General features: G+C 38.4%; 3 protein-coding genes across 4 annotated transcripts in view; 1 reads left to right on the plus strand and 2 right to left on the minus strand.

Annotated features, from left to right (window-relative positions):
* LOC134504781 (nicotinamide riboside kinase 2-like) overlaps positions 1 to 23681 on the minus strand; it is a 256317-nt gene that overhangs the window by 15112 nt on the left and 217524 nt on the right. The gene's annotated exons all lie outside the window — the stretch shown is intronic.
* On the minus strand, positions 390 to 12998 carry FAM227B (family with sequence similarity 227 member B). Its single transcript, XM_063314366.1, has 9 exons — positions 12990 to 12998; positions 12038 to 12284; positions 10756 to 10817; positions 10146 to 10190; positions 8982 to 9086; positions 5439 to 5537; positions 4596 to 4697; positions 2444 to 2570; positions 390 to 661 (listed from the first exon to the last, which is right to left on the minus strand). The coding sequence occupies exons 1-9, from the start codon at positions 12996 to 12998 to the stop codon at positions 390 to 392; spliced, it is 1068 nt and encodes a 355-aa protein (XP_063170436.1).
* DTWD1 (DTW domain containing 1) lies at positions 15524 to 22285 on the plus strand. 2 transcript variants are annotated; one of them, XM_063314045.1, is made up of 5 exons: positions 15524 to 15699; positions 18029 to 18274; positions 18853 to 18996; positions 20286 to 20541; positions 21544 to 22285. In XM_063314045.1, the coding sequence occupies exons 1-5, from the start codon at positions 15694 to 15696 to the stop codon at positions 21771 to 21773; spliced, it is 882 nt and encodes a 293-aa protein (XP_063170115.1). In that variant the 5' UTR covers positions 15524 to 15693; the 3' UTR covers positions 21774 to 22285. The 2 variants fall into 2 exon arrangements, with proteins under 2 accessions (XP_063170115.1, XP_063170116.1); XM_063314046.1 differs by having other exon boundaries at positions 15588 to 15699; positions 17966 to 18274.

Raw genomic sequence — 23681 nt, forward strand, 5'->3', positions numbered from 1 at the left:
GGATTCCCAGTGTTACCATATATCTTTAGAAGGTGACAAGCTGCATGTGACTGCAAAAGCAACTTCCTGTTTATGTTCTCTAGCAACCAGTTGGAGGTGCTGTAGTGAGTATACAGTATATGTATCACATATATTACTGATATGTGCATCACGTATATTAATCAGTAATAAGTCTCATTTCTCATGAATTTCTTCATGAATACCCCACACAATGTTCCAGAAAACCTTCAAGACAGTCCCACATTGAAAACAACAGCAGTCTAGAGTTATATAAATCATGCTCAGTATATTCCTTGTAGATATTGCTATCTAAAGACTATAGTTGAAAAACTGAAAATAATATTTTAAAAAAGTTACAAATTTCACAATTGTATCTAGGATACATCATTCTACACAGCTCTTGAACAAACATTGGATAATTCCTTGTATCCATTTGCCTGGTACTTACATGTTCTTGATCTTGATCTTGATCTTGATCTTGATCTTGATTTTGATTTTGATTTTGATTTTGATCTTGATCTTGACCTTGACCTTGACCTTCTTCTAGGCTGAAGTTTTGTATGTGATGATTTCTGAGAATCTTTCTCTACCTTAGATTTTCTAAGTGTTTCCATCCACCCCAAGTTCCACTTTTTCCAGGCAAATTTTTGTGGTTTAAAACCTGCAAGAGGATCAACTGATGAACTGAATAATACTAACCAACCAAATGTTTTTGGTACTTTTATTCAAAACAAATCTCACCAGACTTAACTTCATCTTATTTTGTATCAGGTACCTTAACAGAATGCAAGAATATTGTAGATGTAATATATCCAGACTTCAAAAAAGCATTTGACAAAGGATCCCAAAACATGCTAATCAGCAAGTTAGTTACATGTGGGCTAGATGCCACATCAATTAAGTGTGTGTATTATTGCCTCAAGAACAGCACTCAAGGAATGCTCATTAATGGTTTGTCATAAATGGGATGCTACACGTCCTGGGCCCTCTGCTCTTTCATTTTTTAAAAATTATTTGCTTGGAGGAAGACACAGAGGGAATACAGAAGATATAGAATTGGATGGAATAGCTAATACCCTTGAATACAGAAATAAAATTCACAATTCTGATGTTGAAATAAGCTGAAAATAATAAAATCAAGTTTAACAGAACCAAGTGCAAAGTTCTTCTATCAGGAAACAAAAGTCAAATTCACAGCTATAGGATGGAAGATACCTGGCTTGGTAATGATACTTGCTAATAAGATCCTGGAATAGCAGTTGATTGTAAACTAAATATGAGGCAGTGTGATGCAGCTGCAAAAAAAGCCAAATGCGATTTTATCCTGATTGAACAGAAGTACAGTTTCCAAATCATAGGATGTAATCATCCCACTTTCTTCTGAGTTGGTCAGATCCTGCCTCAGGTACTGTGTATAATTCTGGGTACTACCCTTTAAGAAAAATTCAGAGGAACTGAAACAGCTTCAAAGGAGGGCAGTAAGAACTAGAAACTAAAACTAATGAAGAGAGAATGAAGGAGCTGGGTAAGTTTTGCCTGAAAAAAAAATGACAAGTGGGTTTAATTGGTTTTCCAGCACATTGCAGAGGATTGAACTAGATCAGGAATCTCCAAACTCTTCAGTTCGTCTACCCCTTCATGAAGTTTCAGATTGTTCATTGACCCCCAAACATTTATTATATGAAAATAATTTAGTAAGTACCACTTTAACTAAAAGTACTATGAATAACAACAACAACAACAATGGATAGTCCCAATGACCCTTGGGGGTTGATATTGACCATTTTGGGGAACCCTAGACTAGATGATCCTTGTGGTCCCTTTCAGCTCTACAATTCTATGACTTGGGGGGGAATTTTTAAATTTTCTTGTTATTAGATTCATATTCCACCTTTATTTTGTACAATTCAAGGCAATGTATGTAATGCTCCCGCCTCCTATCTTCCCTGGAACAACACTGCGAGGCGGACTGGGCTGAGAGAGTTACCCAACTGGCTTTCATGGCCAAGGGAGGACTAGAACACACAGTCTCTCAATTTGCCACATAAAAGTAAGGTCAAGACAGTTCTGGCTTGTTCCAGAGTCCAGGAAACAGAATTATGGATTTAAGTTACGAGGAAAATTACAAAGGAATGTTAGAAAAAATTCTATGAGTAAGAACAGTTCAACAGTGGAACTAATTATTGAGAGAGGTGATGGGCTCACCTTACTGGATATATTCAAATAAAGGCTGGACAGTCATCTGTTTGGGATACTCTAATTTGGGCTTCTGAACTGACCAAGAGGTTGGACTTAGTGGCTTAACTCTAACTTCAGACTGTATGATGCTTTTGAAGAACTGATAAAGATAGAAAATGCTGACTAGGTGAAATTATATAGAAAACTATTGAGATACACTATTGCCACCCACTGCAAAGAAAAATAATCATCAACATTCTAGTACCTCTTATCCACTGGAAAATTAAATCCATTAATTCATCTTTAAACTCATCATCAAAACGATCACAAGATTGAGGAAAAGCTTCACAAAAAGTAACATAGATGGCTTGGGACAAGCTGTCAGGATACATCTGCCAAGATGCAAATTAAGTTAATCATAAAAAGTGGGTGATGCTTATACATAGAAATAAACAGGCATGCAAACATAGCTGAATCACCAGCTGTGGCAAAAATACAAGGTCTGTCAAAGAACATAGCAAGCCTGGGTGGCAGCTTAGCTTACTGCAAAACAAATGAACTTATGGGCAAATCAGTAAGGAAGGAGAACAATGTCAGATCTTCACCAATTTTTTTCTATCAATTAAAAATTAATTAATTTTTACCACACTAATTTTTTGGTAATTTAAACATTACCACAAAAAAGCCCTGTTAATTTAGAAGATGTGCTGAACACAGAGCAGGCAGCTTAACCTGAGACCAAAAGGTACGTTAGAATCGCCTTCTCCAATTACTGCCTTTCAGATCAGTTGAGAATGCAACGTCCTAGCTGGGAATTTGGGAGGCTATAGCCCAGGGTTTCTCAAGCAGCGTTCCGTGGTACCCTCGGGTTCCACGAGAGGTCACTAGGGGTTCTTTCAAATTCAGGCAACTTCACCTTAAAGAGGTCAGTTTCATTCTTTATTTTTAGTTTAACAATACTGTTAATGCATCTATACAAGCTTGCACACAAAATGGATATAATAATTTTGTAACTTCTGGCCTATATTTGTGCCTGAATGTGCAGGGGTTCCCCAAGGCCTGAAAAATATTTCAAGGGTTCCTCCAGGATCAGAAGGTTGAGAAAGGCTGCTATAGCCCATTACTTATTTTACTTAATCAGTTTCTAAGGCTGCTCAATTCCTTGCAACTCTGGGCAGCTTACACAGGATTAAAAAAAACAGTAAAAAGACTGAAACAGTAAAAGACAACCACTCTCGGAAAAATAGTATCAAACACACCAGTTAACAATTGCATCACTCTTACATGGAGGTTAGCAGGGCCAGAGCTTGTGGGAAGAGCCTTCCTAAAAGGCAGCAGGACTGTCACAAAGGGTAGACACAGCAGTAGAGAAGGCATACTTCATAGGTGCTGTGACAATGATGGGACCTGGAGCATGTCAACCCAATTTTTTAAATTAAGAATAATAAAAAAACCTTATCAGATCTTATAACAACATAACTAGAAGTGTAATGGTATTGAGAAAGACCTTGACAGACAGGGCAAAGAGATGCTGCCTAGGGAAAGGTAAGATAAGAGAGGGCATAGCCGGCAGCTACATAATAGGTAGAGAAAGAGACTCAGAAGGGACCCTCCTTAGCTTCTCAGGCTGTAAAGGAGACAGTGGGAGTTTTGTACTTTCAGACTTGCAAGATTCATGTCAGCCTTCCCAGGTAGACCAGACAGGAAACACAACCAGATGAGCTAATTCTACTTTATTGTAAGGCTACATTAACAGAATCTTGCAAGTCTGAAAGTACAAATTTCCTGCCGTCTCCTTTACAGCCTGAGAAGCTAGGAAGAGTCCCTCTTGAGCCTCTTTCTCCTCCCATTATGCAGCTGCGGGTTATGCCTTCTCTTATCTGACCATTCCCTAGGCAGCATCTCTCTGCCCCATCTTTCTCACATACCATTACAAGAAGGTACCAAATTGGTTACACGATGAAGTGAGGGATATGACATGAGGTCACCATTTTTCCTTATCAAGAAGATGCAGTTCTTAAAGTGAGTGTTCATCGCCAAAGGAATTCTGCTTGTGGAGTGACTGGTGAATACACAAATAAATTATAACCCCTTTTCCTGCTCCATGTTATTCATGGAGGCAAGTTAGCTAGATTCACAAATCTCTTTGTCAAGCTTCAATTAGGTCGTATGCAATAAGTAGTTGAGATTGCCAAGAATAATTTTTTTAAAAATTCAGAGGCAATAACAGAGCCTGAAGGCATGACATAGAATGAAACGCTGAAGGATTCTGGCATGTCGATCAACAAAACAGATCACGTTAAGAGGTAATTACTGTAGATGGAAAGATGGCAGTAGACAAACTTTTTGCTCTTCTCTGAACAAGACAAAGAGAGATTGGAAGGAGTAAAATTCATAATTGCAAACAATGTCATTACCTGAAGAAAATCATCTTTAATGTAATTGGGTATGCTCCACAGAAGGGTCACATAGCTAGCTGATATTCTGTCAAAAAAGTGGTCCTGTTCATCTTGATTAGGCTTGAAATAATCAGGAGAAGGTATTAGGCAAAGTATATTCTACAGTTTAAAACATCAGTGCAGAGTTGTTGTCAATAGTCTTGAATTAATGACAATGTTTAGCAATGCAGCAACTTTCACCATACTGCCAAAATTCAACACACCCAGGTAAGTCACTAGCAGATGATCAAAGTATACACAAATGCTGCAAGCAAAGACTGCAATAAACTTTCTCTAGCACTTTTATGAAAGTAATAATGCATTTGAACTGGCCAGGTTTTGGGGACTGAAGTGGCCTAGAAGCCCAAATAAGTAAATAAACAAACCCCACCCGAAACCAGTTTAGTGTATTGTGTGAGTAGGACTGCTAACTTTCACCAATTCATCATCACTATGTTTGCTTGAAAATATATTAGCATATCTGAAATAACTTCATAAGCATTCAAATGTCATGCCTAAGCTGCATTTAACTGTAGGAATAGTTGTGAGTGAGAAAAAGGAGTGAACATCAAGAAGGAATTATAACTTGGCCAAAATTTAATTTAGTGAAAAACAGTTTCAAATATCATCTCGGAAGTCCTCAGGCCTTTGGGTGGCAGATAACATGAACTGAAACAACTCTGAGACCAGCTGTTTCATTTAGTGCCAAAGAATCCATCAGATGACCTAATATTCAGTCATGCTGCGCAAGAATTCTTACATACTGTATGTCAATTACTTTTTTCATAAGGATCAATCATGATAAAGCTTTAGGTTTTGTACCTTGAACTTATGAAGAAACCACCACCAAAAACAATCCTGCAAAATCGCAAGAGATGGTTCAGAAAAAAACAGCCGCTTCAAAACTTTGATATTCACACCCTGTCCAAAAAAAAAAACCAAGACAGAGCAAAATGAAGTGGGCGTTTTTATCCAGTCCCAAACATATTCATCTTCAAGTGAGTTCACAAGTCCTATTGATTACAATGCAATATAAGTTCAATATGGTTCACAGCTATTACTTAACAGTGAATATATTTAGAATTAAACTGACAAATATTATTTCACATATTTTTGTACTTCATTAATTTGTTCAAGGAGGTTTATAAATAGAACAAATTGATTTATTGCACTAGTTCAGACACCTTATTAACTGAGTGTTGTATCTTGGTGGTTCCATCCAAAACATTATTTGGGCCTAAAGAAAACATGGAGGCTATTCAAAATAGATTAGGAATTTATTCCAGAGCATCAGTAGTTATCTCAAAACAGAAACTGCTGCATGAAACTAGAACACCTACTTTGCTGTAACATGTAAACTGCAGACAGACAGTGGATCTGGCTCACCACTTTATTCATGCCATGTGGTAGCAGAGGTGATCAACTCAGGAAGAGACCTTGTACAGAAGTGATCTTGGTTTCAATCCCATAGATCTAAGCAAAACTTATGAGACCTCCTATGGCTGTAGGAGTCATCAATGGGATCAAGAATGGGAAGCAGAGGAGCCTTGTCACAACTTTTCTCCCCAAATGTTTCTTCCATTGGCTCACGTGGCCGAATGCTGCATGACAAAACAAGCTGCAATCCAATGAGGAAGCACTGGTTTATCAGCCAGTCAGGAGATTCAGCTGCACTGTGATAGCTGGAACATTTAAGGACAATTAGGAAGAAAAGTATCTTTGCATATGTCCAGTTTGTGTTTGAGAATTCTCTCTTGAGAACCTTGGTTACATATGGAGCATATAATAAACGTAGTCACTGATGAACATCTGTACGTGGTAGGGCTTTTTCACACACATTCCTGAACTACAGCCTGACTTGGAGGATCCACAAACAATTCTTACATACTTGTAAATCTGCTAGTGATGCCAGTTCATTCAGCATTCCTTCCATCTCTATTCAACTCTGCATTTACAGAAAGCGAAAAGATGCCATTTGAAGAGAGAAAATCAGCTACTCCCTCCATTTTTTTTTTAGTTCATTTGTGAAGTATTCAAGATACCTTCTTTTCTGGCCAGTTCGGCACACAATAAATAAGCTCTGTGTTAAAGTCCAGCTTTTGGGGATTATTTTTTATAAATCTTACACGCAATTCATTACACATGGCTAACCAATATGACTACTGTTGTCAACCAGTCAATAGAACAATCCTATGGCCTTGTTGGAGGATTCCAAATTTAGAGTGCTCTGACAAACTGTAATATTTTGCCAATTGTTTTCTTGCTGATTTCATGATCTTAAAAAAAAGCTGATCTTGTGAGGCAGAGGGAGAAAAAGAAGGAATTAATGATGGATTGCCCCTCAAAACCTAGAAGCTTTATTCGACTTCCTGAAGGGGTATCTAAGATCAGATTTTGCCCCCTTGATTTGTTTCCATGAAGTGATATCTGACAAATCCTACAGGCTGCAGTAGAAGTTTCCTTCAAATCAAGCTTGATTCTTGGTGACTTAATAAAATGTATGTGTAGTTTTCTTGGCAACAATTCAGAAGCTATTTGCCAGGTTTTTGCTTTCTTTTAAATTTCCCAATCAACCTTTCTGTAGTGTCCTGTGCCAGCAATTACAAGAGCAGGAGGTCAGATGTAGATCAGAAGCCTTTATGGCAGCTCTAAATCTCACCACTGGGCAAGAATGTGAAAGCTCAGGAAAAGCAATTAATCTTACTTCAGAAGCCAAAGTTCTGTCCAGACAAATCCAAGATCCAAGAATCGGACCTGGGTTAGTCTTGTACCAGCCCAGAGAGCAGCTAGGAACTCAGAAGCTGCACACATTCAGGAAGTCGGGTACAAGGGTGGAAAGTTGCTTGCCAATGGAAGTCAGACTCCCAGGCCCGCCTCTTATAGTGCTGACTCAGGCATGTCTACTTTCTTGAGTCCTGCTTCTTTCTTTTGAAGAGCCTCACTGAACATCTTTATTTGATTCACTTGAGCTTTCTGCATGTTCATGGGCTGAGGATCTGTTCTAGCTTACGCTCTGAATCAATCCAATTCAGCCTCCTGTTTTGCTACTGCAACAAGAGGGTGGTTACCTGAGTGCTGCAAAACTGCAGACTTGTCTTCCAACAAGCCCTGCTCTTTCTGAGCCTCCTCTGCAGATCCCTGAGATCCTGTTGGCTCCTGAACTGCAGGGTCAGCATCTGTCAAGTTCTGCTCTTCCAACTAAGAGTCTGACTCACCAGGCAGGCCTATAACATCTGATCATCTACCATCAAAGTACCAACAAAGTCTGAACCTCTTAGTTGCTAAGCCCAGGTAAAGTTTGCCAGGTGTTTTACCTGCTAAGACTGAGGCCATAGTATTGCATCATAAAAGCGGCTTATGGAGTAGATATGCATGCTATTTTTTTTAATGTCAATATCCAGCCTGTCTCACTAACTGATTATAGCTGGGATATAGGGCCAGTCCAAGGCATGGTAGCTTGCAAATTATCTGTGATTATCTCTTCACCCTAATTTAAAATTCCAATAAATCTCACTGCATCTCATTTGGAAAAGGATGTTTACAGACCTAAAACCAAGGAATTGATTTTTTTAAACAAAATCAAGTTCCTTAAGTCTTTCACTCAGTGTCTACAAGAAAAGCTATTGCCTGACAGCTACAACTGCAACCTTATATAACCCTTTTAAAATTGACGTCAAATAATTACTTGGATTGATACTCACTTTCTTAAAAACAGGCAATTATTTTATGCTCTGCAACAGGAATGCATATTTTATCAGATTTTAAAAAATAGTCTTGATTGTTAATATGTTATCATTGGTCTTTGTTAAGGATGTTTAGATCTAAAATAATTTTGGCTTCTAGAAGTATATTTAGACAAGTATAATTTGGCAGAGACTTATAAAAAGTGCCCTTATTTAGAAGGAAAAGCTATTTGCAATGGCTTCAGATCAACTTAGTAGTTGAGTCTCTTTTCCCATCCTATGAAACTGGTTCTTCTCATACTTGACACTGGTTGGCCCTAAGTAAGTGATAGGAAACCATAATTATTCTGACATTTTGTCAAAATGTGTGAGTCAATAAAGTGACACAATGCATAAACACACAGATTAACCACTGCTTCAAAAATATTATTAGGTAAATCAAGTTAGAAAATGGAGAAGGAAAACTCTAAAACATAAAGTACACTCCTGAGGGCTAAATGCATTTATAGTGGACACTGCTACATCTCTCTTAAGAAGTGAGCCCTGTCATGTTTCACAAGGCTTATCTCAAGTATATTTATCCCAAAGTTGTCCCAATGTCTCTCTTACTCACAGATGCCTCCTGTTTAACAAACCTGTGTTCCACTTGGTGCTGCAATATCAGTAAAATTAAAATTTATACCTTGAAAATTTGGACTTTTAGAACTGAGTCCCAGAGTTGTGCAGGTTCTACATGGTTTGGAAGTTTCGTAAGTTTCCACAAATTGAAGCCAGGAAAACTGTAATTCTAAAAAAGAAAAAGAGCCACATAGTCATCCTACCTAGTTGATTTTAGTGTATCTAAGGAGTATCAGGTCCATACAACTGAGATCAGACATTCTACTGAGCGATGGATGATTGAATAAACTATAATTAGTTGGACCATATAACCCTAAAATATAAACTATGGTTCCAAACCACAAAGATTCACACAATACTAAGCCAAAATCAATCATGTGCTGGCTTAGCACAATGTGTGATCCCTACCTGCAAGCCTCATGAAGCATCGAAGTTTGAAACGCACCCCTAGCACCAGCCACTTTTGTTTTTTCTGAAAAAGCTAATTATGTGGATTCCTAATCCAGAGCAGCACATGAGATTAAACCCTTTGTTTTGAATGTCCTGTTCCTACTAACCACTCCGATACTATTCAATTAAGGGCATATTTTGGGTGGAAGGAACAGCAACTGAAGGACTCGTGACTCCACATATGCAGTCATTCCAACCCAACCCAGATCTGTACCTTCACCTTCTTTATTAGAAGCAGCAAGCAGGAAGATCAGAACAGATTTTTTAAAAAAATTGTTAAATACACATCATACAATGACTGAGTTGGCACACCTTGTTAAGCCATAATATGGGTTTTGTTTTGCCCCAACCAATTTTATAAAACTATGATTTATGGTGTAGCATGTTGCACAGACCCAATTAATTTAGAGTTTGGTCCTAATTGATAGTATGAATGATTGAACGTATTGATAAATCTGCCTCTTAAAAGAGTCAGACCAACTGTCCTGCAACAGAGAAGCAAGAGATATGTAAAGGGATTGAACAAAATAGTTTTCCATGTTTTAAAATGATTGCTTGGAGAAGCCAAAGCTGTAATCAAGATCTTATTCTAGAATGGTAACCTTATTGCTTAATTACACATTCAAGTTGGGATGATAAACATTTCGCTTAAGTTAATTTTTAGAGCTCTGCTCTATTCCCAGTGGTTTGGAAGTGATCCCTTTCTCTCTCTTGTCCATACTAATATAATTTTATTTTGTTTCATCACTGATTGCTACAGCATATTTGTAAAATTTACCTCCAGGCTTTTACCATTTGAGTCTTGTATGGCATCTACAGGAAACTGAAACACATATTAAACAAATACGTTATAAAGATATGGAAGTAGATTAGATGTATGTCCAGATATATAAAGAAAGAGAAATTTCCATGGGGGAGGGTAGAAGTGATGCAAAATCCCATATACTGGGGCATGACATAATGTAACATCCATACCATTCTGTTATGGGAGCTTAAGGGAAGATGGACTCTATGTACTATTCTGACAGATTCTTCAACAGTATTTACAGAGAGAATACAAATATTATTAGCTATATACAGTACATATTGATTTTATTGGCCTGTCATTTAAATAAAACTTTTACTTGCTTACAAGAAACTCATAGGTCTCATTTATGCATCAGTTTAATCCAAAATACTGAATGAATAAACCAGGAGAAGCAGATTGTTTGAAGCCACCTCACTTAATCAAAGGGGGAAAACAGAGTGAGGAAATGGTTTTCATGCATAAACCACTTTGGCCTTTTTTACCCTATGATCAATGCAAGTAAACATCTTACCAGATGCCAGTTCTATCAATGTAGCAATTAATCTCTTAATGGAGGGAAGGGGTCCAGTACATGAATTACCTTCACTTTTTTCTTTTTCTTCTTCAAAATACCCTGTGATTCAGCGGATGATGTTTCATCAACTTGAAAACAAGTACAAAAGAAGCTAAGAACTTTAAATATCTTCCCAGATGTAAAATACAGTTCTATTTTTGTGGGAAAATATTTACCTATATTTTCAATCATGCACAATGACAAAATCTTAGATAATAGAAGCGATTGGCCAATGTGAGAACAGAGCTAGGCTTTTAACTAAGAAATTCCTTAGTTACTATTCCTAAAGTAAGTTAACAGCTGAACCACATATTGTAATATAAACAACTTTTCAAAGACCCAAATATTAATCACCCTGTTGTATTCATTGATCAGAAATTAAATCTCACTGAGTCCAACAGCACTTAAGGTCTAAACCACCGAAAGTATGCTTATGCCTGATATTTATACACACACACACATGTATATATGCATGCATACATATACACACACATATATTTATTTACAATCAAGGATCAGGCAATCTTTCAGATGACTGCAGTCTAAATATGTAAAAAATGATTTCTATGGAGAGCAAGAGATAGTAATTCAGTAGAATATCCCCTTAAAAGAATACTCCTACATGAGACTGTTTTGCCACTGCATAATTTTAGATGAGAGGTAAAACTGTGTTTCAAATCCACTTTGGCCATTGAAGGAAAAATTTCCCTGCTGGTGTGAGCCAGACCACAATTTTTGAGCCTAATTTTCTGATCACCATCAACTCTATCAAATAGGACACATCTGCTTTCTTTCTAGGCAAGTGCCAAGTATCTGCTGGCCTCCAAACAGGACATGGTGGAGTCTCTACTTGAATCCCTGGCGTAGTAGCCAGTGCAGTTAAGTGGATACAGGATCGCTGATTAGTGCCTGGATAGTAAATGTCTAAACATATCCCAGAAAAATTAACACTGCTGTGTTTAAAAAGAAAATCTAATAATATTAGCATAACAAAATAATTATTTTTGCCATTATTTACCAGAGAGATATTTTACAATGGATCCTAAGGGGAATACAAATATTACTATAAGCATAAGCTAAATAAGAGCATTATGGCAACCTATGGATTTGCATGTAAGAAATAGAGATAACTGATATCATCAAGTGAGATAATCAAAACACTGAGAATACATTATTAGATTTTTAATTGTTTTTATGTTTCCTTTTAGACGTTATTCAATACAGGTTGTTGCTTCCAGTAGGAGATTTATAAAATTAATTGATACTGGTTTTTCCAACAATGGTCCTATTAGCTAAGAGACGGAATTACCTTGTTCTGATTGCTCATCTATTTCTGATTTTTCTGATTCCAAAGTAAATACATGTTCAGCATGCTCCTGGGCTTGTATTTTGCATTCATTTACTCTCTTTTCCAAGCTGGAAATAATTTCAGAGGGCAGCGGAGCATTTTCATAAAGATACTGGGCAACAGCATCTAAAGGATAGTCATTTCTTATCTGGGAAATCAATGGATGGGGATTCACCTCTGGCATATATGTGCTTTTTGGCCAATCATCCTGCAAATAATAGCAATTACAAAATAAATGTTAACAAGAAATAATGTTAACTATATATTTTATTTATGGAACTACCAAGCATTGCACTTGACATTGGAAAATGTTACTATGTTTCCCAATTGCTATTAGCTGCCTTTTACAGTCGCTTGTGTGAAAAAATAAAGACATGTATTGAAATTGCAATTCATATTATATTTGTTGGGCCATAATTTTTTCTCTCTCACATAGCATTTCCTAACTGTCTTTCAGAAAATTCATCATAAATTATCCAGAGCGTATAATCCCAGCATTAACCATTACCTGTACCTCATTCTTCCTTTGCAGAGCCTAAAGTGGCTAATCTATAACAGGGGAATCTAGAGACCTCCAGAAGTTTCAAACTGCACAATCACCATCCCTGGTGTTTATTATATGACTTTTATGAAATTTTCATACCATTTTCCATGCAATCATATCTCAAAAGGCTAATAAATCTATTAAAATACAATAGAAAAAAACCATTAATTAAATAACATATTAATTAAAAAATAGAGGGAGGAACCATTCACCCAACATTCATACTGAAAAGCCTTCAGTATGTCTTCAAAATGATCTAAAAGCCTCACAGATTTCACAGCAGAGAATATCTGAAAGCGCAACCACTAATGGGTAATTGCAAGATGAACTGCAGCTCAGTAATATCTGGATGACCATAGGTCCCCTTACCTGTGACATACAGGGTTTGTCTTATTTTATTTTCATTAAAAATTGTGAGGTAGGTTAGGTGAAAGGAAACCATCTAATGAACTTTAAAGCTGAAAGAAGGAACCTGGGTTCTTTCTGACCATCTCAACTCTATCTATAGAGTTGGCCCTAACTGCAAAATAAATAAGTAAAATTCTAAGTCCAAACCCCTAAGATATAACACTTAACTTCTACCAAAAAAAAAAGTCTAAGTTACTTCTAAATCCTGCATATGAAAAAGATGGAATTACTAAACAGTTACTTTCTATGGAAAGCTTTTCACTTTTTTACATTGCAATGGCCTGGAGATCTGAAACATAATCTTCATTCAAACTCCCTTTTCAGAGCTTGTATCAGTAACAGCCATGTTCAATTTAGATCTCTGTCCAATAACCTGTCTTCATCCACACACACAAAAACATCTATATTTCATAAATGTACATACCAAATTCATAAAGACCAAAAATTCGTCAAATGTATAAGGAAGTCCTACAATTGCCTATAAACACATAGAGATACATTTGTATTATAAAATAAAACAGAACTGGTTATATAATAAACTAGTTACTCCTTTAATTGAGTGCTAGTAAGCCTGCAAATTGGGTTTTGCTAATCTAACACTTTGAAGAAATATTATCATCAGAGATTGAAATAAAATTTAAAATATGAGGAAAACTAAGACCTTTCTGATTTGATTCATATATAATGGTCAGCTATCTTATTGTTTCTTGTGGGTATTTCATTATCTGTGTCTGTGGAAATGTAGACCTTACATACATTACGTATGAACTACTAGGCCATTATGGTTATTCAACAAACCACAGTTTAAAGAACTCTGGCTTAGTATTATATGTAAACCAGGCCTCTGTATCTTAAATCTTGGGTACACAATCATCCAAAATGTTGACAGAATATTGCAGGTTTTTTCCCTGACTTGTTTGGGGGAAATCCACTTATTTTTACTGAAAATACTATATGCTGCCAGCAATGTCAGAAATGGAGACCAAAGATCAAAACATTGCCTTTGACATTTTGATAAATTTTGATGTGGTTATGTTCATACATTGCCATCAAAGACTGAAATATAACCAAGCATAACACTTGGCATACTATAAGCACATAATAACATTTTGCCCAGACATACTGAGCATACCATGGCTAAGATAAATATGTGAACACAGGACATTTCTCTGTTATTTATGAAACAGGAAAAAAAAAGTCAGCAAAGTTATTTTAAAAACCTGTCATTCTCATCTTGTAAAGGTTTGATCCATGAGACCTTCCTCCACTACCATCATCATCCTTACTGAGCACACTAATAGAATCAGCCAGCTGGTTGGATTAAGTTAAAGGATACGCCATTGTTTTACTTTCACTGAACATTTTTGTAACCCTTTGATTCATCATATAAACAAACAACTTGTTTCTAAACATAAGGTTTTTTTCCCCTTCAGGTATTAGTCTGGCAGAGCAAAAAAAACCCCACATGAACAAGCATATGCATCCCATACCAAATGGCGAGATATCTCACTATGGTTGTGTCCACACAACATGCTTCATTAATTCAGGTAAAAATCTAGGAGCTGCATCTGCACCACAGACTAAGCTTGGTTAGTTTTACACTTGGGTCCATGGGCATGTCTTGGTGTACAGTGCAAACCTGGTTTCTTTGGACCAGGGTTCTCCAAAGTGGTCGATATGGGACTATCCCTGTATGGGACTATCCAAGGGGTTGATGTTATTGTTGGTTATTATTATTATTTGTGGTACTATTAGTTACCATAGTATTTATTACATTATTTTCATATAATAAATGTTTGAGGGTTGATGAACAATCTGAAACTTCATGAAGGGGTCGATGAAGAGTCGGGAGACCCCTGTTTTGGACAGTCGGAGGTTCAGTGTAATGTGCAGACCCAGAAAACATGTTAGTTCAGTATCCAAGCCAAGCACGGCAACGTGGCTTCAGCACCAAAAGGGAAGACATGTATCTCTACCTATCCGCGAACAAAGAGCCTCGAAGCACCTTTGAAGTGCAGCATCTTAAAAAAACAAAACTAATTATGGCCCCAGCTTTGTAACCCTGGGGTTGAGGAATCGCCTTATGCAGCCTTGGCCCAGGTGTCCCTCCAGCCTCCTTTCAGGAGCCCCAGCCCGGGGCTAGGCTGCTGTCCAACATGAGCCACGTGCTTCCCATTCCTCCCTGCGGAGTTTAAGGAAAGCCTCGAATTTAAGCCGTCGACCTTGGACGCGGGCGGATTGCCGGGGGAGAGAGGCAGGGTACGCCTCCGCTCGCCCATTTCCAACCAGGGCCGCCTCTCGCCCTCGAGAGCCCGAATCCCGCCGGTAGCGGCGGCAACAGCTGCAGCAGCAGCAGCAGCAACCGTTGCCGGCGGACTCTAACGGACCTTCTCGTGGCGTTGCTAAGGCGCCCTAGCAACCGCCTCTCTCCGCCTCCGCGGTCCGGCACGCTCAATTCTTCCGGGCTTCCCCCGCCAGCCCCGGCGCTGAAGTTCCGGAGCGCGCGCCCAAGAGCCGGCACGCGCCGTATTTCGTCGCGAGAAGGAAAATTCACACGATCCTGCTGCGATAGGAGGCAGCGTCCGCTCGAAGGAGGTGTGCTTGCGATAGCTCCCCCCGCCCTCCCAACGCCGAGAAGGGAGTCCCCTGGGCATTGCCTTGCAAGATGGCGGTGGGTTTCCCTTTGGCATGGGCGCTGGAAGTGCTCTTGGGCTCGGGGAGAGGTGGGGAGGCTGTTGCCCCCCGCAGCCCCCCTCCCCAGGAACCCATGCACGGTTTACTAAGTCACTGAACCAGGCGTGGGGTCCCTGGGGCTCTCCAGAGCCTGCTGCCAACTCCCAGTACAGTAGTGTTTGGAGAGAGGCTGGTTCATAAGCTTGACCTGCATGGTTGCCGAGAAGAAGAGCTGTGCGGGTTTATTGCAGAGGCTTGGTGACTTTTTGAGGACCAAACCCACCCTGGTATCCTTTGGAGGGATAGAAGCCCCAGGATTCCCAGCCCCCGGTGGCTGGAAAGGCAGTGTTGTATTTGGTGCCTGCTTTGCAAAAAAGAAATGCCAACTTTAGTCTCTGGCATTTTGTGGGAGAGTTGGAAATGTCCACAGCTGAACCTTGGCAACTTTAAAATGCATGGACATCAACTCCCAGAATTCCCCAGCCAGCATGCTGGCTGGGGAATTTTGGCAGTTGAACTCCACCCATGCTGGCTGGGGAATTCTGGGAGTTGAGGTCCCTGCATCTTAAAGTTGCTGAGGTTGAAGAACACTGGCCTAGATGTTACAGCAATCTAATGTGTTATATATGGCTATATATTTTCAACCTTTCAACTCAAGATGATATATATTAAGTATAACAGGCTTTCCATTTAATCTTTATATCCCTTTGAGATAGCTGAGACTGAGATAATTGGCTTCACTCATTGGTGCTAAGCTAAAGCCAAGCAAAACATGTGATGGGAATCCAGCCATTGTAGCATGCAAGCCATGGTTTGGGGCCCAGGGTGTTATATGAACCCAGCCAATTAGGATTTAGTGCTACCTAACAAAGAGGTATAAAAGCACTAAATCTTTGTTGCTTAAGTGTGTTGTCTGGATTTTGGCAGCCTACACATGGTAGCCTAGGGCAGTGAACAATTTATGTTTATTTAAGCAAACCATAGTTTAAGTGCGATGTGAGACTGCATTGAGTGACCAAAGAGTGCTCAATTTAGCTTAATGGTCAAGTGAGATTTAAATTTGGTTCTCTCCAGGTTTGGGAATATTGATAGATATCTGGGCTGAAATATTCAGTTGTATAAAACATGTCTTAATTCCAGTTAGCAAAGTGCACAAGATATTTCTTAATTGTTTGATTTTGGAGGCCTGTTTTCTGGAAACCATAGACAAAATGTGTTCATTTCTCTGTCAGCAGCATTTTTCCACTTGGTGTCAAGGAAAGCTCTTGGGCTTTGTGATTGAGCATTATTCTGCTACCAGCCATTTAAGATAAGGGGAATTGACCTGTAGGCCAGGAATGCATAACAGATTAAATAACTTCCTGCTCTTGGACTGAGGAATCTGTGTGGTTGGAAGACTCAGGCCAAACCTAAGTAACTTTCTTAACCTGCCTGCCAAGCTTTCCAGAATAAACTGTCTCAGAATTTTCTCATTCAGGGGGAGAAGGAGCTGACACTGCAAAACAGAAATGGGGCTTGTTATACAAAAACAACAAAATTGTTCTTGTTGTTATCCCTTTAATAGGTATCATTCTAGAAGTAACAATTATTTTTTTAACCGCAAAAGGTTGGCACAGCGAATCAAGAACATTAGCAAATACTCCATGGTCTGTGTTTGCAGCCAAAAACATGGCTGCAATTATATATAATTTTTGTCTTGGTTTCTAATGATATACACATTTATGTATGTATATATATATTATATATTATTGTTACATTTTTCACTATTAGATAGATTATAATTTAAGAGCCAAATAAACATGTATAATAGAGTATATTATACATGTAAGATAAACAAAAACAAAACACTTGTCACACAAGTTAAGTCTCTGTTAATGAATAATGTTACTAAGATCCTGAAATACCAAACAGTCAAAAAATAAAAAAATGCAGACCCGTTACATTGGATTGATTCTTGCAACCACTTAACCTAGAGCAGATATAGAGAAAAGATCAGCTGTGCAGTCCTTGGGTTAGATCTAGATGTGCTGGCAGATCAAGTTTCTACCTGCATGTCTCAGTTGTTTAGGATCTCTCCCCCACTTTTTTTTTTTTTTTTTAATTTCAGCCCTCCATCTCTTTATGGAGTATATTCAGGGTTGCTGGAGAAGACAGCTTTTCCCAGTCTGATTATGCTTGATCTCATTCATCAAGATTTCTGTTCTCTCTTAGAATACTCACCTGAAATTATACTTGAAAGCTATTCTTGCATTATTTATCTTTAGCAGTTCCACAGATATCATTCAACTGAAATATATCATTAATTTCATCTCCCATTGAAAAAGCAGACCAAGATAACCCGGGAAATAAAAAGAAATGCTGAATATTTGAAAAATCAAGATTCACCGGCCGCATCCATGTTGCAAGAAACCCCGTTTGAAAACTTGTGTCTAGCATCTCAGGATATTCTTGAGAGCGCCCAAAAGCAAGGAAGATCAAAATGCCCCAGATGTCATGGCTCAAGGATGTTCTACTGCTATTCGTGTTATGTTCCAGTTGAAACTGTCCCTGTTGAAGAGATTCCTGTTGTGAAGGTTAGTGCAGGAGATCTATTTTTGAGGGGGAAGGGCAGTGTTCTTTGGTCATTGTATATCAAATCTCCTAGCAAGTGATTCTGATAGACAAACTAGATAAAGGATGGAAGCAGAAAAAAAGATATTGTAGTGTGATTAGGATATCATCTGTGCCAAACTTCACAATAAGTGCCATAACCATAAAGCTGCTATAATGAAAGAAGAACAGAGGTCACAGCAGCCCAATGGCACTCTGAACATCTTTCCTAGCAAAGATTCCTGTCCAAACCTTGGCATCTCTATAGAAGATGATGGAAAAGATATCTACCCAGATTTGCATAAAAGGTAGCCTTTGTTTTAAGTCATTCAGGTAGTATCTTGTTTCTAATTGTATTCTTCAATTTCATGTGATTTTTGTTGCCCATGTTCTGTTCTTTCCCATTGTTTAATTTGCTGAAAATTGCAATTGTAACGGGTGCGAATTAAATTTGTATTATACTTTGATATCCAGAGTTAGTTACAGGGTTGAGCAAATTTATATATTTATGGTTGGATTTGAGGGTGCCTTTTTGATATGTGTTCTGGATTCTTTGTTTAAGCTTCCCTTGAAGATTGACATAATTAAGCATCCCAATGAAACGGATGGCAAAAGTACAGCTGTACATGCCAAGCTTCTGGCATCTGAGGATGTTACCATTTATACGTATCCTTGTATTCCCGACTATGAAGAAATGCAACATGAAGTAAGAGTCTGCCTATATGTAGCATGGTGGGAGAACCTTTTATTCCCCACTGCCATGACTGCTGGTGTTAAATATACAATGTATACAATGTTTTCAGCATTGTTTTGCCTGTATGAGAGCAGATAATTGGTGTATTTGTCCAGGAATCCATGTAGTGGGACTTACTATTGCCCAGTTATATTCACAGAAGTGAGTTTCACTTCTTAATTTGGATTACTTTTGGGGATACAACCATAGTTGCAAAAATTTCCCGGAGAGTACAGGTAGTCCTCGCTTACCAACCACTTGTTCAGTGACCATTCAAAGTTATGACCGCTGAAAAATGAGACTTATGACTAGTCACGTGATTGCCATTTGCAATCTTCATAGGCAGCTTCATAGTCAAGCAAAGTCAATGAGGAAGTCAGCAGGAAGTCACAAGTCACTGTCATGGGATGTTGTGCTTAATGAGTGCTACTTAGTGATGGAGTTGCTGGTCCCTATTGTGGTCAGTAAGTGAGGACTATCTATACAGATGGCCTAAAGCCAAGATGTCAGGAAGAGAATGTTCAGTAATGGCATGAGAGTGCTGCAGGAGGGTGGGCCAGCATATCAGCCTATTTGATGAAATAAGGTTTTGCAGGATTTAACATTTTGTCATATTTGTTTAAACGGTATAGTTAGTAAATGTTACACAAGTTGTATTTTCAAAAATAATGGTGGAAGCCCAATTCTGAAGTAGATTTCCTAGCACTGATTTCAAGCTGTTCTTTATTGGGAAAAATAGTGTTGCCTTGTGGCTGAGATTAAGCTAGCTCCCCATCAGAATTTCTCAGGGCCAGATCTAGTCTGAGGTAGCCTTAGTTAAGCCACACCTACTCATTCTCAGTCCTTTTATCTATAGTAAGGGGGAATACTACTACTGACCTACCTTGCAATTTTTTTTAACAACTAAGTGTAATGTATCAAATGTTTTGAACCCTCAAAATCATTACAGAAAATACTATCATTGCCATATGGCCATTTGAAGAATTCAAAACATTTCATGATTGTATCATACCAGTTCTTACAACTACCACTTAAAAAGCAAACCAGGATAGACCCAGCTGAGTTGCTGGGTAAGAACTAAACTTCCAACTTTTGCCTCAGAGTTTATGCTCATGCTGACCTAACTTTTTGAGACAGAAATTACAGGACATAAATGGATCTTAAAGAATGAGTCGTGTTTGTAATACTGATGCCTTTTGAGTTATTTAAAACTAGAACCAAGCTTACAAATCTCTCTAAGGTTTTTTCCCCCCCATTTTTAGATTGCACTTATTTTTCCTGGACCTAATTCAGTTTCAGTAAGCAACATTCCTCTCTCTCTGCAAACAAAATGTAAGATGGATACCGAGGGCTCATCAGCAGAACCAGTGGTCAAGTGTGTGAAATTGGAGCCAAGCCACAGTAGCATCATGAGTGAAGATAAACTGCCCAAGGGCAAAAATGCACTGAAAAGAATTGTATTTATTGACAGTACATGGAATCAAACGAACAAAATAATTACAGATGAGCGGCTCCAAGGTATTACTTTTATTAATGGAAATGAATCTTGGGAATTATTCTACGTATGGGACCATCAAGAAGAAGTTGATACGTAGGGATCAGTAAATGGGGTTGATTATATACTGAAGGCCATAGACAGGTATACTGCTGCAAGCAGTTGGGATGCTTCTCCATCTACAGCAGTGTTTCTCAACCTTAGCAGCTGTAAGATGTGTGGACGTCAACTGTTACAAGTTGACATCCACACATCTTAAAGCTGCCAAGTTTGAGAAACACTGATCCACAGGCTGCATATCCAGTGTTTGTGGACTGAACATTGTCCTAGGCACACTAACATTCCTGTTGTCCTGAAGTGTTTCTGGGATAAGATCTCTTCTCTATGAAATCACAAGTTGAAGATAGTGATTTGCAACTTCCAGAGCCCAGGCTCAGCCTTAACAGTCCTCTGCTTGTTTAGGTTCAGAAATGTTACGTGTTCATTGCATGGGGCAGCAATCCTACAAAATGTGCTGCTTCTGGAACAATATAACAGCTTTGACTCCATACTAACAGCTGCAGACATATAACAAAAATCATTTCAAACCAAAAATGTTGGATGGTGCTTCCTGGACTTTTTTCCTTCCTCAGCAGGTGGTCTGCAGTGCTCCAAGCATCACCAGTGGATGAGCGTTACCAGGAATAAAGACCTCCTCTCTGCTCTGTTTTTCTCCACAAAGTTTTGCCTTTCTAAAACTAGTACAGTGCAGCACTGTGTAAAAGATCTTTTGCACCCATTCACACACAGTGCTATATGGCATTCCAGGAAAGAAAGGGTTTTAGAGAAAAACAGATGAGTTATCTAGCCACACTTTGAAAAAAATACGATGGAAATTACTATGTAAATCTGTCTACACAAGTCTTACTAGTCAGATTCCTTGCGTGTAATGCTTTGGAGAACTTGTCAACTTGCTACAAGTAGTTGTCAGTCATTTGTGTAATTAAATACCTACATCATCTTCCTTGCTTTCCTTCACTCTGCAGGTTTGCTACAAATTGAACTGAAATCAAGGAAAACCTGTTTTTGGCGCCATCAGAAAGGGAAACCAGAAACTTACCTCTCTACCATTGAAGCAATTTATTATTTTCTAATAGACTATCACAAGGACATCTTAAAAGAAAAATACGATGGACAGTATGACAATTTGCTTTTTTTCTTCTCATTTATGTACAAGCTGATCAGAAAAGCCAAGGATTCTGCGGGAAAAAAATAAAGTGTTCCTTCCTCATGTAAGATACAAAAAGAAATTATGATCCATTACCCTTGGTCCTTTAATTAAGATTTGAATTACTGAAACAGACTTACAGGATAGAATGCTTATAGTTACTGACTTACCAATTTAATCCTAAATTCAAACGTATTCAAGCAAATCTTAAACTGATAAGGGAAGGCTGTCAGAAACAGACCCGGACTTGTGGGCTCTAAATAGAAAGGTTTTCCAGTTGTATTGAACAGCAAAACTACCAGCTTTGAGTCTGTTTTTAAAGATAGCAAAAACTTCATTCATTAGTTTCATGATGTAGGGATGGCCTTTGGACTGTCAAGGAAGACTTGGCCTTAGTGATTTTACTAACTATTAAAAATGACCAGAACAATTACTTCATTCCACATCCCGATCCCACCCCCAAAGAGAAGGTAGACTAATTTGTTCAGCAGGGTGCTAACAGTAAATATGACTGGGACTGAATTAACCTGCCAAATTGCTTAAATAAAGTTACAAAACTTGCTGTATGTTCTTTGACAGACTGGTTCTATATCTGTACAAAGGCTTCGTTCTAAAGCATGAATGTCTCTTGTTCAAAGTGCTTCCTTATTTCTAATAGCATACTTCAGAGAAAGGTGACATTTCCACAGCCGAGGTAGGTCAGTTTCTGGAAGGGGGCAGGTGTTTCTAAACTTACAGGGGTCATGACTGGAATTTCCTCACTTTTTTGGGGGTGAGTTTTTTTTAAGAAGTATATCACAACATATGGAGGATTAAGGCACCTATTTTAATGCTTACTATTAAAATAAAACTTGTGCCATCAAAAACTGGCAGTCCTGATTAAATCTCACAGGTTGCCCATCCCTGATATCTGGAAGGCTCATCTTGCTTAGTAGTTCTCGGTATTAAAGTCCTTCTAAACTGCTGTCTCATTTATGGAAGCCAGCATAGGGATTGGTCCTTATGCTTTCTTTGTGCACAAACCATATCGTTTGGTCCTGAGACTGTGACCTGCAGCAAAATAAGTTTCAGAAGTTCAAGGCAGAATACGCAGTGCCTCTTCCTTGCTTCAGTGTGTAAACTGGCTGCAATTGGGCATGTACAGAAGCTACCTTAAAGCTCATTGGATGATGGACCATGCATCTTAAAATGTTCTATAAATCTGTATATGTAATGATTCAAACAATAAATACCTTTAGGAGATCTGTTTAATAAACTGAAAAAGCAAATGCTTTTATTGTCCATAGTTCTATTTTTATTTATTACTGTTGTTTCTATTTCTGCTGTCAAGGGCATCATGGCTTTGTGCAATGATTAATACCACTTCCAGTGTATGGATTCTGATTCTTCCTGAGAGTTTCATTTCTGTGTGTCGCTAAACAAGGACACTTTGAATTCTTCCTAGTGAAGTCGCTTTTTGAAGATTGCTGGACTAACATTCCCACTCTTACTGCAAATGCACATAAAAGGAACCGTTTTCCCCCATGTGTTACAATAATCTAACTCTGAAGGACATTCACGGTGTCTTCCAGATCTTATTTCCTTGAAACATTTGTAAATTATTTTAGAGGTAGAGAAGCTGCTTATATAAACAAATTGAATTGATTTTAGGGTTTTAATTTAATTCTCAGCACCAATCAAGTTCTGAGATTCGGAACAGCATCTTCGGAGGTGCAGATAGGAATAGTCACAGGGGGAATGCCAAGTGCTTGTACTTTTCCTAATGTCAAAAGCTGGTTTAAAAATTGGAAGGGCAAAGGGGAACAGTGGAAGATAAGAGAGATTTGGTGCCCAGCCCAGGGTGTCAATGTCATTAAATTTTATTCACCCACTGGGCTTTCATATTTCTCTAAATTCATACTGTGCCCTGCTCACTTCAGCAGTCAATGTTCTGCTGACAACCAGATTTGAATAAGG

This window comes from Candoia aspera, chromosome 13, assembly GCF_035149785.1.
Source record: "Candoia aspera isolate rCanAsp1 chromosome 13, rCanAsp1.hap2, whole genome shotgun sequence".
NCBI classification, from domain to species: Eukaryota; Metazoa; Chordata; class Lepidosauria; order Squamata; family Boidae; genus Candoia; species Candoia aspera.